This window comes from Scyliorhinus torazame, chromosome 17, assembly GCF_047496885.1.
Source record: "Scyliorhinus torazame isolate Kashiwa2021f chromosome 17, sScyTor2.1, whole genome shotgun sequence".
NCBI lineage: Eukaryota > Metazoa > Chordata > Chondrichthyes > Carcharhiniformes > Scyliorhinidae > Scyliorhinus > Scyliorhinus torazame.
Window position 1 is genome coordinate 185,424,343 of NC_092723.1, and position 17,438 is coordinate 185,441,780.

The window sequence follows — 17,438 nt, forward strand, 5'->3', positions numbered from 1 at the left end:
CATATGACTTCACTTTTTCCATCAACCTGCCATGGGAAACTTTATCAAACGCCTCACTGAAGTCCATGTATATGACATCTACAGCCCTTCCATCATCAATTAACGTTGTCACTTCCTCAAAGAATTCTATTAGGTTTGTAAGACATGACCTTTCCTGCACAAAATCATGCTTCCTATCACTGATAAGTCTATTTTCTTCCAAATGTGAATAGATCCTATCCCTCAGTATCTTCTCCAGAAGTTTGCCTACCACTGACGTCAAGCTCACAGGTCTATAATTCCCTGGATTATCCCTGCTACCCTTCTTAAACAAAGAGACTACATTTGCAATTCTCCAGTCCTCTGGGACCTCACCCGTGCTCAAGGATGCTGCAAAGATATCTGTTAAGGCCCCAGCTATTTCTTCCCTCACTTCCCTCAGTAACCTGGGATAGATCCCATCCGGACCTGGGGACTTGTCCACCTTAATGCCTTTTAGAATACCCCAAACTTCCCCCTTCCTTATGCCGACTTGACCTAGAGTATTTAAACATCCATCCGTAGCCTCAACATCTGGCATGTCCCTCTCCTTGGTGAATACCGATGCAAAGTACTCATTAAGAATCTCACTCATTTCCTCTGACTCAATGCATAAATTCCCTCTTATGTCTTTGAGTGGGCCAATCCTTTCTCTAGTTACCCTCTTGCTCCTGATATACGAATAAAATACTTTGGGATTTTCCTTAACCCTGTTATCCAAAGATATTTCATGACCCCTTTTAGCCCTCTTTATTGCGCGTTTGAGATTTGTCCTACTTTCCCGATATTCCTCCAAAGCTTCATCAGATTTAAGTCGCCTAGATCTTATGTATGCTTCCTTTTTCAGCTTGGCTAATCTCACAATTCCACCCGTCATCCATGGTTCCCTAATCTTGCCATTTCTATCCCTCATTTTCACAGGGACATGTCTGTCCTGCACTCTAATCAACCTTTCCTTAAAAGACTCCCACATTTCAAATGTGGATTTACCCTTAAAGAGCTGCTCCCAATCCACAATCCCTAGCTCCTGCCGAATTTTGTTATACTTGACCTTTCCCCAATTTAGCACTCTTTCTTTAGGACCACTCTCGTCTTTGTCCATGAGTATTCTAAAACTTAAGGAATTGTGATCGCTATTCCCAAAGTAATCACCGACTGAAACTTTAACCACCTGGCCGGGATCATTCCAGGGTCCAGTATGGCCCCTTCCCGAGTTGGACTATTTACATACTGCTCTAAAAAACTCTCCTGGATGCTCCTTACAGATTCTGCTCCATCTACGCCTCCAACACTACATGAGTCCCATTCAATGTTGGGGAAGTTAAAATCTCCCATTACGACCACCCTATTGCTCCTACATTTTTTCAATAATCTGTCTACATATTTGTACCTCTACTTCACGCTCGCTTTTGGGAGGCCTGTAGTAAAGTCCCAACAATGTTAGTGCACCCTTCCTATTTCTTAGCTCTACCCATATTGCCTCAGTGCTCAAATCCTCCATCGTGCCCTCCTTAATCATAGCTGTGATATCATCTCTGACTAGTAATGCAACTCCTCCACCCATTTTACCTCCCTCTCTATCCCTCCTGAAGCATCTATACCCTGGGATATTTAGTTACCAGTCTTGCCCTTGCCTCAACCAAGTCTCCGTAATACCAATAACATCATATTCCTAGGTACTAATCCAAGCCCTAAGTTCATCTGCCTTACCTGCTACATTATTGAAACAAATGCACCTCAGACCACCTGTCCCTTTGCGTTCTTCATCTCTTCCCTGTCTACTCTTCCCCTTAGTCACATTGAGTTTATTATCTAGTACCTTACTGGCTTTAGTTGCTGCCTCTTTACTGACCTCTAACTTCCTAATCTGGTTCCCATCCCCCAACAGTGTTAGCAAAAGCACCCCCTAGGACATTGGTTCCAGTCCTGCCCAGGTGTAGACCATCCGATTTGTAATGGTCCCACCGCCCCCAGAACCGGTTCCAATGTCCCAAAAATCTGAACCTCCTCCCTCCTGCACCATCTCTCAAGCCACGTATTAATTCTGACTATTCTTGAATTTCTACTCTGACTGTCTCGTGGCACTGGTAGCAATCCTGAGATTGAATAAAACGGAGAGTGAATCATATGAACTTACCCTCTTTTCGTGGTTTGGAATGATACAGCGCACAAAGTTGGGGCTGGTGTTTCGCAATGTCGTCATGAGTTTGCCCAGTTGCTCCTTGTATAACTGTCCCACCGTGCGGAACATCCCCTTCTTGGTTTTTGAGGCACCCTGGATACTTTCACTCATTTTAGCTACTTGGTCCAATCCAACAATGCGATCCACTTTAAAATATAAATAGGATATTATCAGTTTTGACAGTTTGCAGAGTTTGGGGTGCTGCTGATGAAAGTATTGAACAGGAGGAAAAGGAGGCCATTTATCGCCTTGAGTCTGTTCTGTGAGATCATGGTTGAACTGTGGCCTAAACCGTATGCCCATCTTCACCAAGTGAATGGCCACACTTTTGATTTCCCTTTGGGGAATAGTGGGGAGGTGATGGGAGGGTACATTCTCAGCCCATTGAACCACATCACGGCCCCTCCTTCCGTGGCCAACAAGTCCTGGTGCGGGACCTGAACCCAGAGCTTCTGGCCCAGAGGTAGGGACGTTGCCACAGCACCACCTGCACAAGCCTCAATCCCGGAATAACCTTGGTTCACAAAAAGCTATCAATCCCAGATTTTAAATGAACAATTGAGCTAGAACTGCCATGTGTGGGAGAAGATTCCGAACCTCTCCCGGACTTTGCAAATAATGATATTTTCTAGTTGTGCTGCTGAAAATGTTTCGCAGTCATTTTCAGACATGGTCCCCAGCACAAAACATCCCAACCAGCAGAAACGGGTTCTCTCCAGCTGCCCCATCAGTCCCCATATCTGGAAAACATGGATCAAATCACCCCTTAATCTTTGAAATTCCAAAAAGTACAAACTTATTCTGTGCAATCCCTTTATGCAATTTAACCCACTGGAGTGCAGGTTTCATTTTAATACACCTTTGCTGGGTCAATTCTCCAAGGTAATATATCCTTCCCAAGGTGAGGTGCCTAGAAACAAACACTACTCCAGGTATGGCTAGCTGGGGCTTTGTACAGGAACTTGTACATCCTAAAATAATATTTTTCCTTTAAGATTAATCTGAACTGTGTAATAACTGATGAGTTATTCAGTGGTTCTCTTATCAGGAGAGTCGGTTTTCTACAATGACAGAACAGGCTGATGGCCATTGAACTGTCATAAGGCCGAGAATTGGATGAAATAGTTAAGTCACTAAGGTTTATTCCCCGAACAGGTGCCGGAATGTGGCGACTAGGGGCTTTTCACAGTAACTTCATTTGAAGCCTACTTGTGACAAGAAGCGATTTTCATTTTCATTTAATTTATTCAAGATAATTTTGGAAAACCACATTAACGTGGGTTTATTCTGGGAAGTCATAGATTGTGGGGGCAATTTAACAGAAAGCTCAGCTCACTAGTGCAGGAAGAGTACCCGCAGATCAGGTTAGACCTTTCAAACCCCGGAGCATCCCCAACGTGCCTACGGGACCCCACCACTGCTCTCAACTTACCGCTTCCGGGGTCCTCGAGTCCCGCCCCCCCCCCCTCCCCCAACCTCTTGAGGGCAAGGCACCCCGGGCCTGACCCCTGGCATGGGAAACGTATCTTTTCTTTTAATAAACATTCTAATTTGTTGAAACTTGAAAGTTACTGGAGTCCTGTGCTTTTATGTTCAGTAGCTCGCCCTCCTTGTTTCTACAATGCAAAAATAAATTACGATCAGCTGAGATGGATTTCAATTGGATATCCAGCTGACTCAGTATCTGCATCAGCTGTGGCCGTGCCAAAAGTTCTTTATTTTTTGATTACTTTCTCTGATTTCAAGTGAATATGTATATTTTGTAAAAACGTCTGAAATGGGGAGATGGTGTGGCCCAGCGTTGACATTGCACTGATCTCAATAAGCACAAAAACACACCCAAAAACTTATTTTTAAATAGTAATTAATGGGTTTTTTTCCTGCTGAATTCAGTCTTATCAATAATGTTCTCACCATCTCGCCACAGTTCCGCTACATGTCGATCAGACGACATGTTCAGCAGTGAGGTGACATTATCATTTAATGGATCCATATTCTTGGTTAGCCAGTTTCCAGCATTGTAAGGGACCTGAAGAACAAGACCATTAACATCATAGAACATAGAACATAGAAAATACAGCACAGAACAGGCCCTTCGGTCCACGATGTTGTGCCAAACTTTTGTCCTAGATTAAGAACAAATCAATCTACACCCCAGCATTCTACCGTAATCCATGTACCTATCCAATAGCCGCTTGAAGGTCCCTAATGTTTCCGACTCAACTACTTCCACAGGCAGTGCATTCCATGCCCCCACTACTCTCTGGGTAAAGAACCTACCTCTGATATCCCTCCTATATCTTCCACCATTCACCTTAAATTTATGTCCCCTTGTAATGGTTTGTTCCACCCGGGGAAAAAGTCTCTGACTGTCTACTCTATCTATTCCCCTGATCATCTGATAAACCTCTATCAAGTCGCCCCTCATCCTTCTCCGTACTAGTGAGAAAAGGCCTAGCATCCTCAACCTTTCCTCGTAAGACCTACTCTCCATTCCAGGCAACCTCCTGGTAAATCTCCTTTGCACCTTTTCCAAAGCTTCCACATCCTTCCTAAAATGAGGCGACCGGAACACCTTAGGGGTTTCCATTGTTTCATTATGTTTACTTGACTCCGTGATCTGTACTCAATGAAAACAGATTATTGACTCAGAATTTTATTTTTTCCCCCCCCCAAAGACACGGCATTTGTTTATTTTCTCTGGAACACAGATCCAGGACCCCAGCCTCACCCATGGGAATCGGTCACGAGGCTGACACCAGCTTTGCTCAGTTACACAACAATAGCTTCCACTTTGCTGATGGACGGACAATTCAATCAAATCATGATCCCAATTGACTTGTATGTCAAGGCCAAAGAAATAGAAAGAAAATGATGGCAAGTTTAATTTAATCTCAACATTCTAAGACCTGAAAGCAAATATGGATTTGAAAGAAGCTGCTTCCTTTGATGAGCACCATCAATTTTGACAATGGCCAATTAGTGCAGTTTCCGGTCGGCCATCTTACTCATTTCCTGTCTGCAAAGATTGATTCATCTATTGCACACGAGGTTTACCAGGATGTTGTCTGGGTCGGCTCTTTCGAGCAGAGAAGATGGAAGGGCGGGGGGGGGCCGTGTTTGAGGTGTACAAAATAATGAGGGACATAGAGAGGGTAGACAGGAAGAAATGTTTCCCCTTGGTAAAGGGGAAAATAACTAGGGAACATGGATTTAAGATAAGGGACAAGAGATTTAAGAGGGGATTTGAGGAAAAATGTTTTCACCCAGAGGGTGCTGGGAGTCTGGAACTCGCTGCCTGAAAGGGTGGTAGAGGCGGGAACCCTCACAACATTGGAGAAGCATTTAAACGAGCACTTGGAAATGCCACAGCACACAAGGTCATGGACCAAGTGCTGGATATTGGGATTAGAATAGATCGGTGCTTGATGGTCAGTGCAGACACGCTGGGCCGAAGGGCCTCCTCATTCTGTGCTGTAAAACGATGACTCTAATTATTACAGTGCACAATGTTCACTTGGACACATTTCACAGGTTAGGTTTGGAAAAGATATACACCTTCAATCCTGTAGCCTGGATTACTTGGTTCCTACCTTTCCCGCGTAGTGAACAATGCAGAAGTCTCCTTTATCCTTCAGTTGTTTAGGTTTGGAAAACTTTGTGTGGTTGCCCAGTTCTTGAACCACCTTCTCCACAAATGATTTGTCTGTGGCCTTGGGGAACCAACATTCTTCATCGAGCAAGGCCAAAATACCCGGTGGGTTCGTCTGAAAATCAGATTAAGAGAAAATACTGAGCAGAAGTGAAACAAAAATCATCGATAGTGTTTCCTAAATATTAGTTTGTTGAAGGGACACGGTACAAAAAGGTTTGTTTCTGCAACCTGAGGTTATGAGATAGGTTAGTACTTTGACATTCCTGAGTGGATTTGTTTCTGTAGTTTTACACTGAATGGTCTATTTCAGCCATATTTCACTTGCGATCCATCCAATCCCAATATACAGTTTCTCAACAACGCCCAGTATCAGTGCACAAAACTACTTAACCGACACGGATGAGATGATGTTGATCTTTTTTATTTTCTATAGCTTACCACTCTTTCAATCAGTTCAATGCAGGGCTGCAGATCCAGGCCAAAATCAATGAAGTTCCACTCGATCCCCTCTCTCTGGTACTCTTCCTGCTCCAGAATGAACATGGTGTGGTTGAACAACTGCTGTAGCTTCTCATTGGTGTAATTGATGCAGAGCTGTTCAAAGGAATTGTCCTGTAAATAAATATCAAAGAACTTTCGATATTAATGAGTATTTCGGCAGTGTTATTTATACTCTACGGGGTATGCATATATTGTTTAGAGAAGTTGCAGTCACTGTAAAATCAGGTGAAATTAGGACTTTGGAAACATCCATCACTGATACACAAACTTTACCTTACTTTGAGCAGTGGCGACATGTGTGCAGTTCATTAATTGATGATATGCAAGGATGTACAAATAGGGAATCTTTTTAAAAAATAAATTTAGAGTACCCAATTATTTTTTCCAATTAAGGGGCAATTTTGCGTGGCCAATCCACCTACCCTGCACATCTTTGGGTTGTGGGGCTGAGATCCACGCAGACACGGGGAGAATGTGCAAACTCCACACAGACAGTGACCCGGGGCCGGAATCGAACCCGGGTCCTTGGCGTCGTGAGGCAGCAGTGCTAACCAAATAGGGAATCTTTTTGTACAAGTCGTAATATCGATAATGCTCAGCTGATAATCATTAACTTCCATCAATCTTCACTGCCCATTGGAATTTCTTCCCAGCACACACACATTTACAATGAGGGGAATTTCTGCGGACGTCTCCCAATTTCCTGCCATAACTTCAGCAGAAAGTTTGCAAAACGCCAGAGAAACAACATTAACGGCTGTTTTCAGCTTTCTGTGCAGTTCCTCTGGGATGTCTGTGGCTCTTTCACCAACATCTGGCTGCTGATCGTAAGGAGCTTTGTGGAAATTGCAAATTAACCTGTTGATTGAACACCACTGATGGCATTCCTGATAGATGGCATAGAGGTTTAACAAAAATAGATATGGGATTTATCTCCAATAATTGGTTCCAATAATTTGTCCTTGAGTATTGAACATTTATCTTCATGATGAGATTTGCATGAGAAAATGCATTCTGATCTTACAATTGGAAAGACAAACTTGTTGGGTGTTTGCTGCATAAACTGTACATTTGGAAAATGGGAGCAATTAGATTTGAGAATAACAGCTGTTACAATCCCAAACCAAGCCCCCATATTTAGTACAATTCCAGACAAAACCCTCAAATTTCATCATGGAACCTGTAACCTTTTTCGTTAAAGTCGAGAAAATTGGAAATCCCAGTTACTCACCAAGAGAATCAAGCTACAAGATTCCACTGTTTTAAAAAGAATACATTTTTACCATACGTGAGTTAATAAAGCAAACAGTCAATGTTATCTATCTTATACTGTAACATCCAGAATTAACATGAAGAAAACACAAATTTGCACGCAAACTGTGGCTGATCACGCCACACAAACACAACTAAGAAAGGTCCCCCACATTTTCTCAGCAAACCAGCCAGATTGCAGTGAGGCACAAAAATTCTTAAACTTGACCTTTCTCTTGAGGGATCTCAGCTCCTCTCTTTCACATATATAGATTCGGATTTCCCGCAACAGCTGTTCCAACTCAGACTGCCCCAACGACTGCTTCCCTTCCATTTGCTCAATCTCTTCTCCGGAGACTGCATCCCTGTGGATCTCCAAGTTTGAATCCCAGCAACAAATTGCCAGCAGCATCACCGACCCATCTTCTCTGAGACCAGATCCCTCGGCCTTCCTCTGTGTCTGCTCACGATGTGTTGCTTTTCACTAACTCCTGAACTGATCTGTGTGGCTTATTAATATCCCCCAACAGGGGTCTGCCCCTGTTCCCAGGCAGAATTTAATGTATCCAGGCTGGGTATATTCTGAACCTTAAATATTACAATCTCCAGTCAACCAGTTATCACTCCTCACTGGTGTGAAATTACTGTGACTCTACCCCCAACACACACAGACAAAAATATAAATTTCATCACACAGCTGTCTATTTGACAAATGAATACCTGGAATATCTCGAAGCCAGCAATATCAAGTATTCCAAGGAATGTGGCTCCTTGTCTCTTAGTCCTGTCCAGAGCTTTATTGATACGAATGAGCAACCAACGAAACAGGCGTTCGTACATTGCTTTGGCCAAAGCTTCCACTGCAAAGTCAGCCTGTAGCAGAAACAATTATTCGCATTTTTGGAATGTTCAAATGTAGAATTAAATAGGCACTGACAACCAATTTCAGGTTACGAGTTGGCTTCACAATGTGGCTCAATTAGGCTTGCTAGAAGCTATAGATATTCAAATGCAGGGACCTGCCCACTGCAGGCAAAAGGAACATGTCCAAGCATCTTTTTAGAATTAAACAAAAGCACGGGGGTCAATAACTCCCTGGTTGATACTCATCCACCAGAATCGATTTGCCAACCAATCAGCAGCCTTTTCTCATACACCCTTTGAAATGTTGCATTTTTGCATCAGTCCTGATGAGTGCAAGCTGAAAAGCTTCCACAGCATGTCTCCTGCAATACTCGGGTGGAGACTGCAAAATTTAGAAACAGCCAGGAAATTCAGACTAAAAAGTCTGTTTTAATGTGACTTCAGGTGGCATTAGTTCCGAATTTCAAATTGTATCGTGATTCCAAACATTTATTTCATTTTTGTTTCTTTTATATCGTTATACATAGTCTCGGTGCCCTGAGCTGGTGAACACTCTTGAGTACAGAGCAGCCATATTTCTGTAACAACTATCTGTCAATGTTTGACTGGAGGGTGTTCTGGTCACACTCACTTCAGAGAGGTTCCTCCCAGGATCTTCTCAAAATAATCTATTAAGCATTCATGTTTTGAGCTTGTGGCAGAGAGCACATCTAACATGCAGGCGGGTGTGATTATCAAATTAACCTTTGCAAAAAGAAGCTACTGAAAATCATTTTAGATAGATGTTAGTGTGTCAGAAACACAGCTCTATCAGGTTTCAAATTGTAAAATATTGGTGTGATTTTTATTGTGCATATATAGAAACCAGGGTCATCATCTCTGTTTGGATGCAATGCTGAAGTTTTCATTCAAATGACCTTCTGCCTTAACTGCCCTAACTCATCACAACAACAGTTTTGGGAGCTTGTTGCTGTAGGCACTGCATTGTTTTTAACTAATCAACATTAAAATAAAATGAAAACAGCCTTGGTCACCTATTTGGCAGGATGTTTGGAAATCAGGCAGAGTGCAGGGACGCGTGACCAAGGCAGCTTGATCAATAGCAGAGAGTATCCTGCAATAAGGAGCACCTTTCGTTGTCTGCGAGACAATGGCATTTAGCCTGCCCTGGAAGCTAAAGTGTTCCCCTGCCCCACCTCTTCCAGAATACAGCAACCCTTCCCTCCACTCACCACATACAAAACGTAATATACTGTTAATCATGAGATCTGCAGTTTTAAAAAAGTAAAAACTGATATGGGTGAATTGAATAATTTAAATGCTCTTGTGACGACCGATGGAAGCCACAATGTGCAGATCTGATCTAAGCCTGGATTGCCCAAGTTTCCTGTGCTTGATCTACCCTGATTCAGATTCAACTCCTGGGCAGCAATTTGCACTGGCAGAAGGGGGAGCCCATCCAAGCACAGCTGCAGGTCTTTCTTGTACCATCGGCATTGGGGCCTATCCAGGAGGAAACAGGAAGCCCAAAGCTTGGAGCTCCAAAGATCTACAGATAAACAAAAGCAAATTCAAAACTTACCTCGGGGTCCCCTCCACACGGCTACTGGACACCATTGACTACCTGGTCGAAGGGAGATCCCTGTCAAACTTTGGGTGGTGCCCCATGTGCCTGGCTGCCCCCTAACTGAGCTGTCAGGAAAACAAGGGTGAAGCCGAGATAGACCCCTTTTTCCCCCCTTAACTTCAGTGATGGGCCAGTCCTACAGCAGACACAGACGTAGCTCTGTTCGACCGTCTAGGATAACGGTGAAAATCTGGGATAAAGGGGAGGAGAAACAGCTCCATATCTGAAAGTTCTTAGCCTCAAGTTTTGTGAAAGCCTTAGACTCGTTCCCAGAACAGCACCAGAACCAGTTTCAGGATGCACAACATACATGTGGAAAAATACCTCTAACAAACATTAAACAGGTCTGTTAGAGATGGATGGGATTACATACAATACTAGTATCTTCCAGTTAAGAATTACATAATTGCAATTTCAATAAATGGTATTTATGCAAAACGCATTGAATAGATGAAATATGATCAGTACACGAGGGCAAAAGATCTAGTGGTCAAGTGGGATGAAGAGAGGTGGGAGAAAGTTCCTGTGGGTCCAAGAACAAAAGAACAAAGAACATTACAGCTCAGGAACAGGCCCTTCGGCCCTCTAAGCCTGCGCCGACCATGGTACCTGCCTAAACTAAAACCGTATGCACTTACAAGTCCATATTCTTCCATTCCCACCCAATTCATATATTTGTCTCGATGCCCCTTAAATGCCGCTGTCGTACCTGCTCCCACCACCTCCCCAGGCAGCGCGTTCCATATATTTACCATCCTCTGTGTAAAAAACTTGCCTCACACATCTCTTCTAAACTTTTCCCCACGCACTTTTAACCTATGTCCCCTCATACTTGACTCTCCTACCCTAGGAAAGAGCATCTAACTATCCACTCTGTCCATGCCACTCACAATCGTGTAGGCAATCTTGTGTCACCATCGGCCTCCTTGGCCTGTAGCTACAATGCATACATGTAATTCAAACATAACTGTTTGTTCGGTTATTATAATGGGGCAGGAGAATGGGGAGGAGAAAAATATCCGCCACGATTGGATGGCGGAGCAGACTCGATGGGCCGAGTGTCTTATGCTCTCCAACTTCAGGTACAACAACGCAAGGTTTGGAAATTCTTTTTACCTGCTCTTTGGTCTGGGCTTTCTGAACATAATCGCGTCCAACTTTGATCCGTGGACTCAGGATGGCTCTGGTGAAATCGGTCACATTCATACCCAACAGGTGGCACACCTTCTGAGCAACTTTCAGAAAGAAATGACAGAACCAGTTATAGGCACAACCCTTCCAGCTTTATTTCTTGGGACAAAGGGGGGGGTGTAAAACGTGTACCTGTATTGTCCGGCATTGAGGCCTGGTCAGTGCTTCTCTCCTTTTTGAAAGAAATATTTCCCAGCTGAAGCACGGATGAAACAACCTTCAGTATAGCTGGAAACATCATAAGATTTAAATATCAGCACTAGCTGGGTTACATCTTACTGTAATATAAACAATTCCACTAACTTTCCATCACTTTGCTTTGAAATTGAATTCAGACTGCAGCATCCTTCCAAATTGGGCTTTGGCTGCGGTGCGCAGCAACAAGCTTAACATGCACAAGGCTGATGCTTATTTAAACAAATCTGCTGAAAAGATGCCTCTTAGACATGCTTGTAAAATACGGGAAGGAATGCTCATGGTTCTAGAGTGTAAATATGACAGAAAAAAGTCACTGTTACAACTTACCGCCAATGAAGAAAATAGGATTACTGAGTGTTGGTAATGAACAGAGTCTCGCTCTGCCCTGTTCACAGAAACAAACACCTCCAATGAGAAGGAGTTCCCAACTAGCCACACTTTGAGGAATACCAGACGCCTGGAGAGAGCGCGATCTGAACAGATTCCTTTACTGTTCCTTCGGCCTGATTTGGTTTTAAAAGCCACGTTTTTATATTTGCGCTCATAGATTGACATTTGTGGGCATAAAGGTTTTGAATGGATTGACCCTTTATATAAACATGATCTGATAATAGATTTCAAGAAAGTCAGTGCTGATACTGATTAGAAGTATACTCGCTGAAGGCAGCACGGTGGCGCAGTGGGTTAGCACTGCAGCCTCACAGTGCCGAGGTCCCAGGTTCGATCCCGGCTCTGTGTCACTGTCCGTGTGGAGTTTGCACATTCTCGCCGTGTTTGCGTGGGTTTCGCCCCCACAACCCAAAGATGTGCAGGGTAGGTGGATTGGCCACGCTAAATTGCCCCTTAATTGATAAAATGAATTGGGCACTCTAAATTTTTATTTTTTTTAAGTATACTCGCTGACGTTTCTAACCTGCGTTGTTCTGGCCACCTTGTCCTAAATGTGAGACGGAATCTGTTTGGAAGTCCAGTTCGGATGTGCTGACACTGGCAGGGTGGGGGGAGTGCTGAATCTTTGGATTTGTCCCCCAAAAATGCCAACATTTAACCATTAGCACAGACATAATAAAGCAACTTTTATTCTTGGTTTACAGTTTGTACCATTTACAGGGTCAAAGGTCCAATCCTGGAGTGATTTAAATCGAGGTTGTAACCATTTGACATTTACTTGCTGCCATTCGCTTGCAAATGAATTTAAATGTCGAAAGTTATTTATAGTTTGTCTACAGATGCCGCATCTGTATGTCATCTATTGCAAAAGAGGAGCCTCCTGCTTGAGTTTGAATCACCATAAAGATACTTTTAATTTGTTGCCCATCAGGTTTCCTTACGCAGATTGCTCCTTTCTACCTTCATTTTCATTTTGGCAGTCTTTCCATCTACTGCGCCAAGACGACAAACACACTATTCACCAAATAAGAAGTTGATGCACTTTGTCTGCTGTTGGCCCCGTTTCACTATCCTTAGTACCAAACACCATTTATGGACATTCTGCACTGGAGCAGTCATCAGAGCTGATAATACTTCTGGTGTTTTTGCAGTGGATCCAACAGCCCATTTTTAGTGAGGCCTCCAAATCTTCATAACCAAAGACACCTTGGCCCATCCATCTGAAATGGTGGCAAGATATTTTCGCTCAGGATAAACAATTGCCCGAAAAACATGTCACAACGCGAGACCTGCACAACGCAAATCCACTATTTATCGTGGCAATCGTCAGTTTTTGATGACACGCGATGTACACAGCTCCAGGGTCCCAGGTTCGATTCCCGGCTTGGGTCACTGTCTGTGCGGAGTTTGCACTTTCTCCCCGTGTCTGTGTGGGTTTCCTCCGGGTGCTCCGGTTTCCTCCCACAGTCCAAAGCTGTGCAGATTAGGTGGATTGACCGCGCTAAATTGCCCTTAGTGTCCAAAGGAGAGGGTTATTGGGTTATGGGGATTGGGTGGAGGTGTGGGCTTAGTTAGGGTGCTCTTTCCAAGGGCCGGTGCAGACTCGATGGGCCGAATGGCCTCCTTCTGCACTGTAAATTCTATGAATTTGACCTGGTTTCATACTGTAAAGGGAAGAATTCAGCCGAGACTGCAGTTCAACTGGTCTCACAACAGCTGATTGGGTCCATGTGGACAGACCTGGGTCAGCGATCATGCGTAATATGCAGCTGCCTTTAGGAAGTAACAGGATAATAATGGAAAGGCCCACAAGTTAGGAAAGCGAGAGTCGCGAATTATATTTCAGCAAATAATACTCGCGCCACACTAGTTTCAGGTAATGGCCATCTCCAACAAGAGAGATTCTAACCATCTCCCCATGACATTCCCATCGCTGAAATCCCCATCACCAGCATCCTGGAGGTTAGCATTGACCAGAAACTGGACTGGACTAGCCAGACAAATATGATATACTAATTCATAGCTATAGGAGTTGGTCAGAGATTGGGAATTCTAAAGGAAGTAACTCACCTCCTGACTCCCCAAATACTGTCCACCATCTACAAGGCACAAGTATGGATGTGATGGAATACTCACCAAAATGCAGCTCCAATAACACCCAATAAGGTCAACACCTTCCAGGACAAAGCAGCCTTCTTAACTGGCACTCCACCCATCACCTTAAACATCCACTCCCTTCACCATTCACGCACAGTGCCAACAGTGTGTATTCATTTACATTGTCGAGCTCACCTAGGCTCCTTTGAAAGCACCTTCCAAAACAAGACCTTTTGCAGCTAGAAGGACAAGGGCAGCAGATACCTGGGAACACCACCACCTGCAAGTTCCTCTCCAAGCCACACAGCATCCTGACTTGGACATATATCACCATTCCTTTACTGTCATTGGGTCAAAATGCTGGAACTCCTTTCCTAACAGCACAGTGGGTGTACCTACACCACATGAACTGCGGCGTTTCAAGAAGGCAGCTCACCACCACCTTCAGCGGCATTTGTGAATGGCCAACAAATGACGACACCCCGTGAAAGAACGAAAAAAAGTATAATGGAAGGGCATAGAGAATGTGGATAACCATTCGCCCTATCAACTACCAAACGTGAAGAAACACTTGCACTCTGGTGCAGTAGGGGCTGGTTTAGCACAGTGGGCTAAACAGCTGGCTTGTAATGCAGCGCGGTAGCGCAAGTGGACAGCACTGTGGCTTCACAGCGCCAGGGTCCCAAGTTCGATTCCCGACTTGGCTCACTGTCTGTGCAGAGTCTGCACGCTCTCCCCGTGTCTGTGTGTGCGTGGGTTTCCTCCGGGTGCTCCGGTTTCCTCCCACAGTCCAAAGACGTGCAGGTTAGGTGGATTGGCCATGCTAAATTGCCCTTAGTGACCAAAAAGGTTATGAGGGGTTATTGGGTTATGGGGATAGGGTGGAAGTGAGGGCTTAAGTGGGTCGGTGCAGACTCGATGGGCCGAATGGCCTCCTTCTGCACTGTATGTTCTATGTTCTACTCATAACGTTTCCGAGAACAAGGCCAGCAGCGCGGGTTCAATTCCCGTACCGGCCTCCCCGAACAGGCGCCAGAATGTGGCGACCAGGGGCTTTTCACAGTAACTTCATTGAAGCCTACTTGTGACAATAAGCGATTATTATTATTTTTATAAATTGCACATTCATTTTCAAATACAATACAACATCTTCTCCCAAATCAATTACTTTGCAGCACCACAGAGGCCAGGAACCCTCTGGTATCTAACCCAAGAAGCCAAGTCAACAGAATATTCTTCAATGGAGTGCATCACAGGAAATCCTGATTGTCCAGCAGGTGTCAATGGGCAGTGATCGGGAGCAGGGAAGCTGGGTTAATCCTTCCTTTGCCCTGGAAATTGGAGACTGTATTCTTGTTGCTGCCTTAGCTGAAAGCTGCAAGCTTAGCACAGACTGGGAATTTTAAACCTGGGACATGCACGCCCCCCGGTCCTTGCTGAATTGCTTTGGCCCTCAGCTCTGCAAATTGTGACCCTGGCGTTTAAATCCCTCAATGACTTTGCCCCTCTCCCATCTCTGCAACGTCCTTCAACCCTCCCAGAAATCTCCATTCCTCCAAATCTGGCCTATGGTCTACCAAATCCTCTCTCTGCCTGGAGATGGACGACCCTGCAATCTCTTGTCTCGGCTCCAGATATTGGAATTCCCCCTAAAACGTTTCACACTTCCACAAGCGAAGAAATGCCCATTAACAATCATTAATGATTGTGGGCTTGAAACTCCGTGGAAATGTCCTCCTTTCCAATGGTAATGCCTGTGGGGTTGGAGGAAATGGAAACTAGGAGAACTCTGATGGGAAATCAGGCTCATTTTGTAGATCCGTCCCCAGAATTCCGAATAATTTCAAATTTATTCAACATGCCGGACGTCTACATTTTAACCATTAGCAGTCAGCTGAATTCAGAAAACTTGAAACCCAAATGATTCTTACATGTTTGTTCGTCACATGAGAATCCCATAATAGTCATGGCTTCTGAAGTCTCCTCGAACATATCTTTATCATCCTGTCCTGGGATAGTAATGTGACCATTGGACAAAAACCTGTAGTTTTTGAATGGTTCCAGCAGTAGATCCTCTGCCAATTGCAAACAAAAGAGTAAGTCAAAATTCCTGCTCCTTGGAGAACACAGTGAGGCCTTGTACAAACAGAATAGTAATGCTCACCTTTCATTTTCACGCCAGAACCAGCGAGAAGGTAATAGAAAATATGGAATGTCCTTTCTTCTGTGGCTTGCCGAATAGCACGGGACTTTTCAAGCAAATCTAATTGTTACAGTTAAGTTAATAAATTCATTTCAGGTTAGATTTTCTTATTTTGCAGCAATAATTCTTGGCAAAGGAAAATTAAATGTAAAACAGATTTGAAGTTGACCTGTAATTCCAAACAATACTTTGCCCTGCTGCTGTTATCTATTTTTATCCATATTTTCCCGGGAAGAATTTTGCACAGAGGTTTAATTCACATTGGGGGCGATTCTCTGGCCGTGCCCGGTGGCGATTCCACTACGCCACGAGAGCCCCAAAAGTGCCGGGCGCCAAACAGTTTGCCATTTTCCCGGCCTGCTCCAGCCGGTGTGACCAGAATCCCACCCAGAAACCTGATCACGCTTCATTTGCCAGATTGAAGTCGAATGTGGCGGCAGCTTGGGGTTGCCCGCCTCACCCAGCGGGAATTCACACGGGCATCTTTCAGTACGGTTCTACAAAAACGGAGACCAAATGCCATGGACATCGAGGGGGAGCGAGGTGGTGAGTGTTGTGTGATGCTGCTTCGGATAACACAGGCTGCTACTTGATGCAGTCTTAACTAAAGGATGCTCCAGACTCTGAAATTAATTCAACTAGACTCTGGGGTGGTCCCGGCAGATTGGAAATTAGCAAATGTGACACCACTGTTTAAAAAACGGCACGAGGCCCTACAAGCTGAATTCAGGGAGTTAGGAGTTAAACTAAAAAGTAGGACCTCAAAGGTAGTAATCTCAGGATTGCTACCAGTGCCACGAGCTAGTCAGAGTAGGAATGTCAGGATAGATAGGATGAATGCGTGGCTCGCGAGATGGTGCAAGAGGGAGGGATTCAAATTCCTGGGGCATTGGAACCGGTTCTGGGGGAGGTAGGACCAGTACAAACTGGACGGTCTGCACCTGGGCAGGACTGGAACCGATGTCCTAGGCGGGGGTTGTTTGCTAGAGCTGTTGGGGAGAGTTTAAACTAATGTGGCAGGGGGATGGGAACCGACGCAGGAAGTTGGAAGATAGTAAAACAGGGACAGAAACAAAAGGCAGTAAGGGGGAAAGTGTAAGGCAGAGAAGCCAGAGTCAAAAATCAAAAAGGGCGACAGTACAAGGTACAGTGACTGAGGGGAGCTCAGTGAATAGGACCAGGAATACTAAAAGGAATAAAACGGGAAGTAAAAACATTAATGGTAAGCGATGCGGCAGGTTGTTACATGAAGATATGGGTT

General features: G+C 44.4%; 1 protein-coding gene across 4 annotated transcripts in view; it reads right to left on the reverse strand.

The window, feature by feature from the left end:
• The window catches only part of LOC140394509 (myosin-11-like), a 193,025-nt gene that overhangs the window by 45,890 nt on the left and 129,697 nt on the right, over window positions 1–17,438 (reverse strand). For all 4 annotated transcript variants that reach the window (XM_072481845.1, XM_072481843.1, XM_072481844.1 and 1 more), the window contains 9 exons: window positions 16,139–16,237; window positions 15,906–16,049; window positions 11,422–11,517; window positions 11,215–11,333; window positions 8,328–8,480; window positions 6,294–6,467; window positions 5,794–5,967; window positions 4,115–4,229; window positions 2,156–2,346 (listed from right to left, as the gene is read on the reverse strand). In XM_072481845.1, coding sequence (XP_072337946.1) covers window positions 2,156–2,346; window positions 4,115–4,229; window positions 5,794–5,967; window positions 6,294–6,467; window positions 8,328–8,480; window positions 11,215–11,333; window positions 11,422–11,517; window positions 15,906–16,049; window positions 16,139–16,237 — 1,265 coding nt within the window. The remainder of the gene's footprint in view (window positions 1–2,155; window positions 2,347–4,114; window positions 4,230–5,793; window positions 5,968–6,293; window positions 6,468–8,327; window positions 8,481–11,214; window positions 11,334–11,421; window positions 11,518–15,905; window positions 16,050–16,138; window positions 16,238–17,438) is intronic.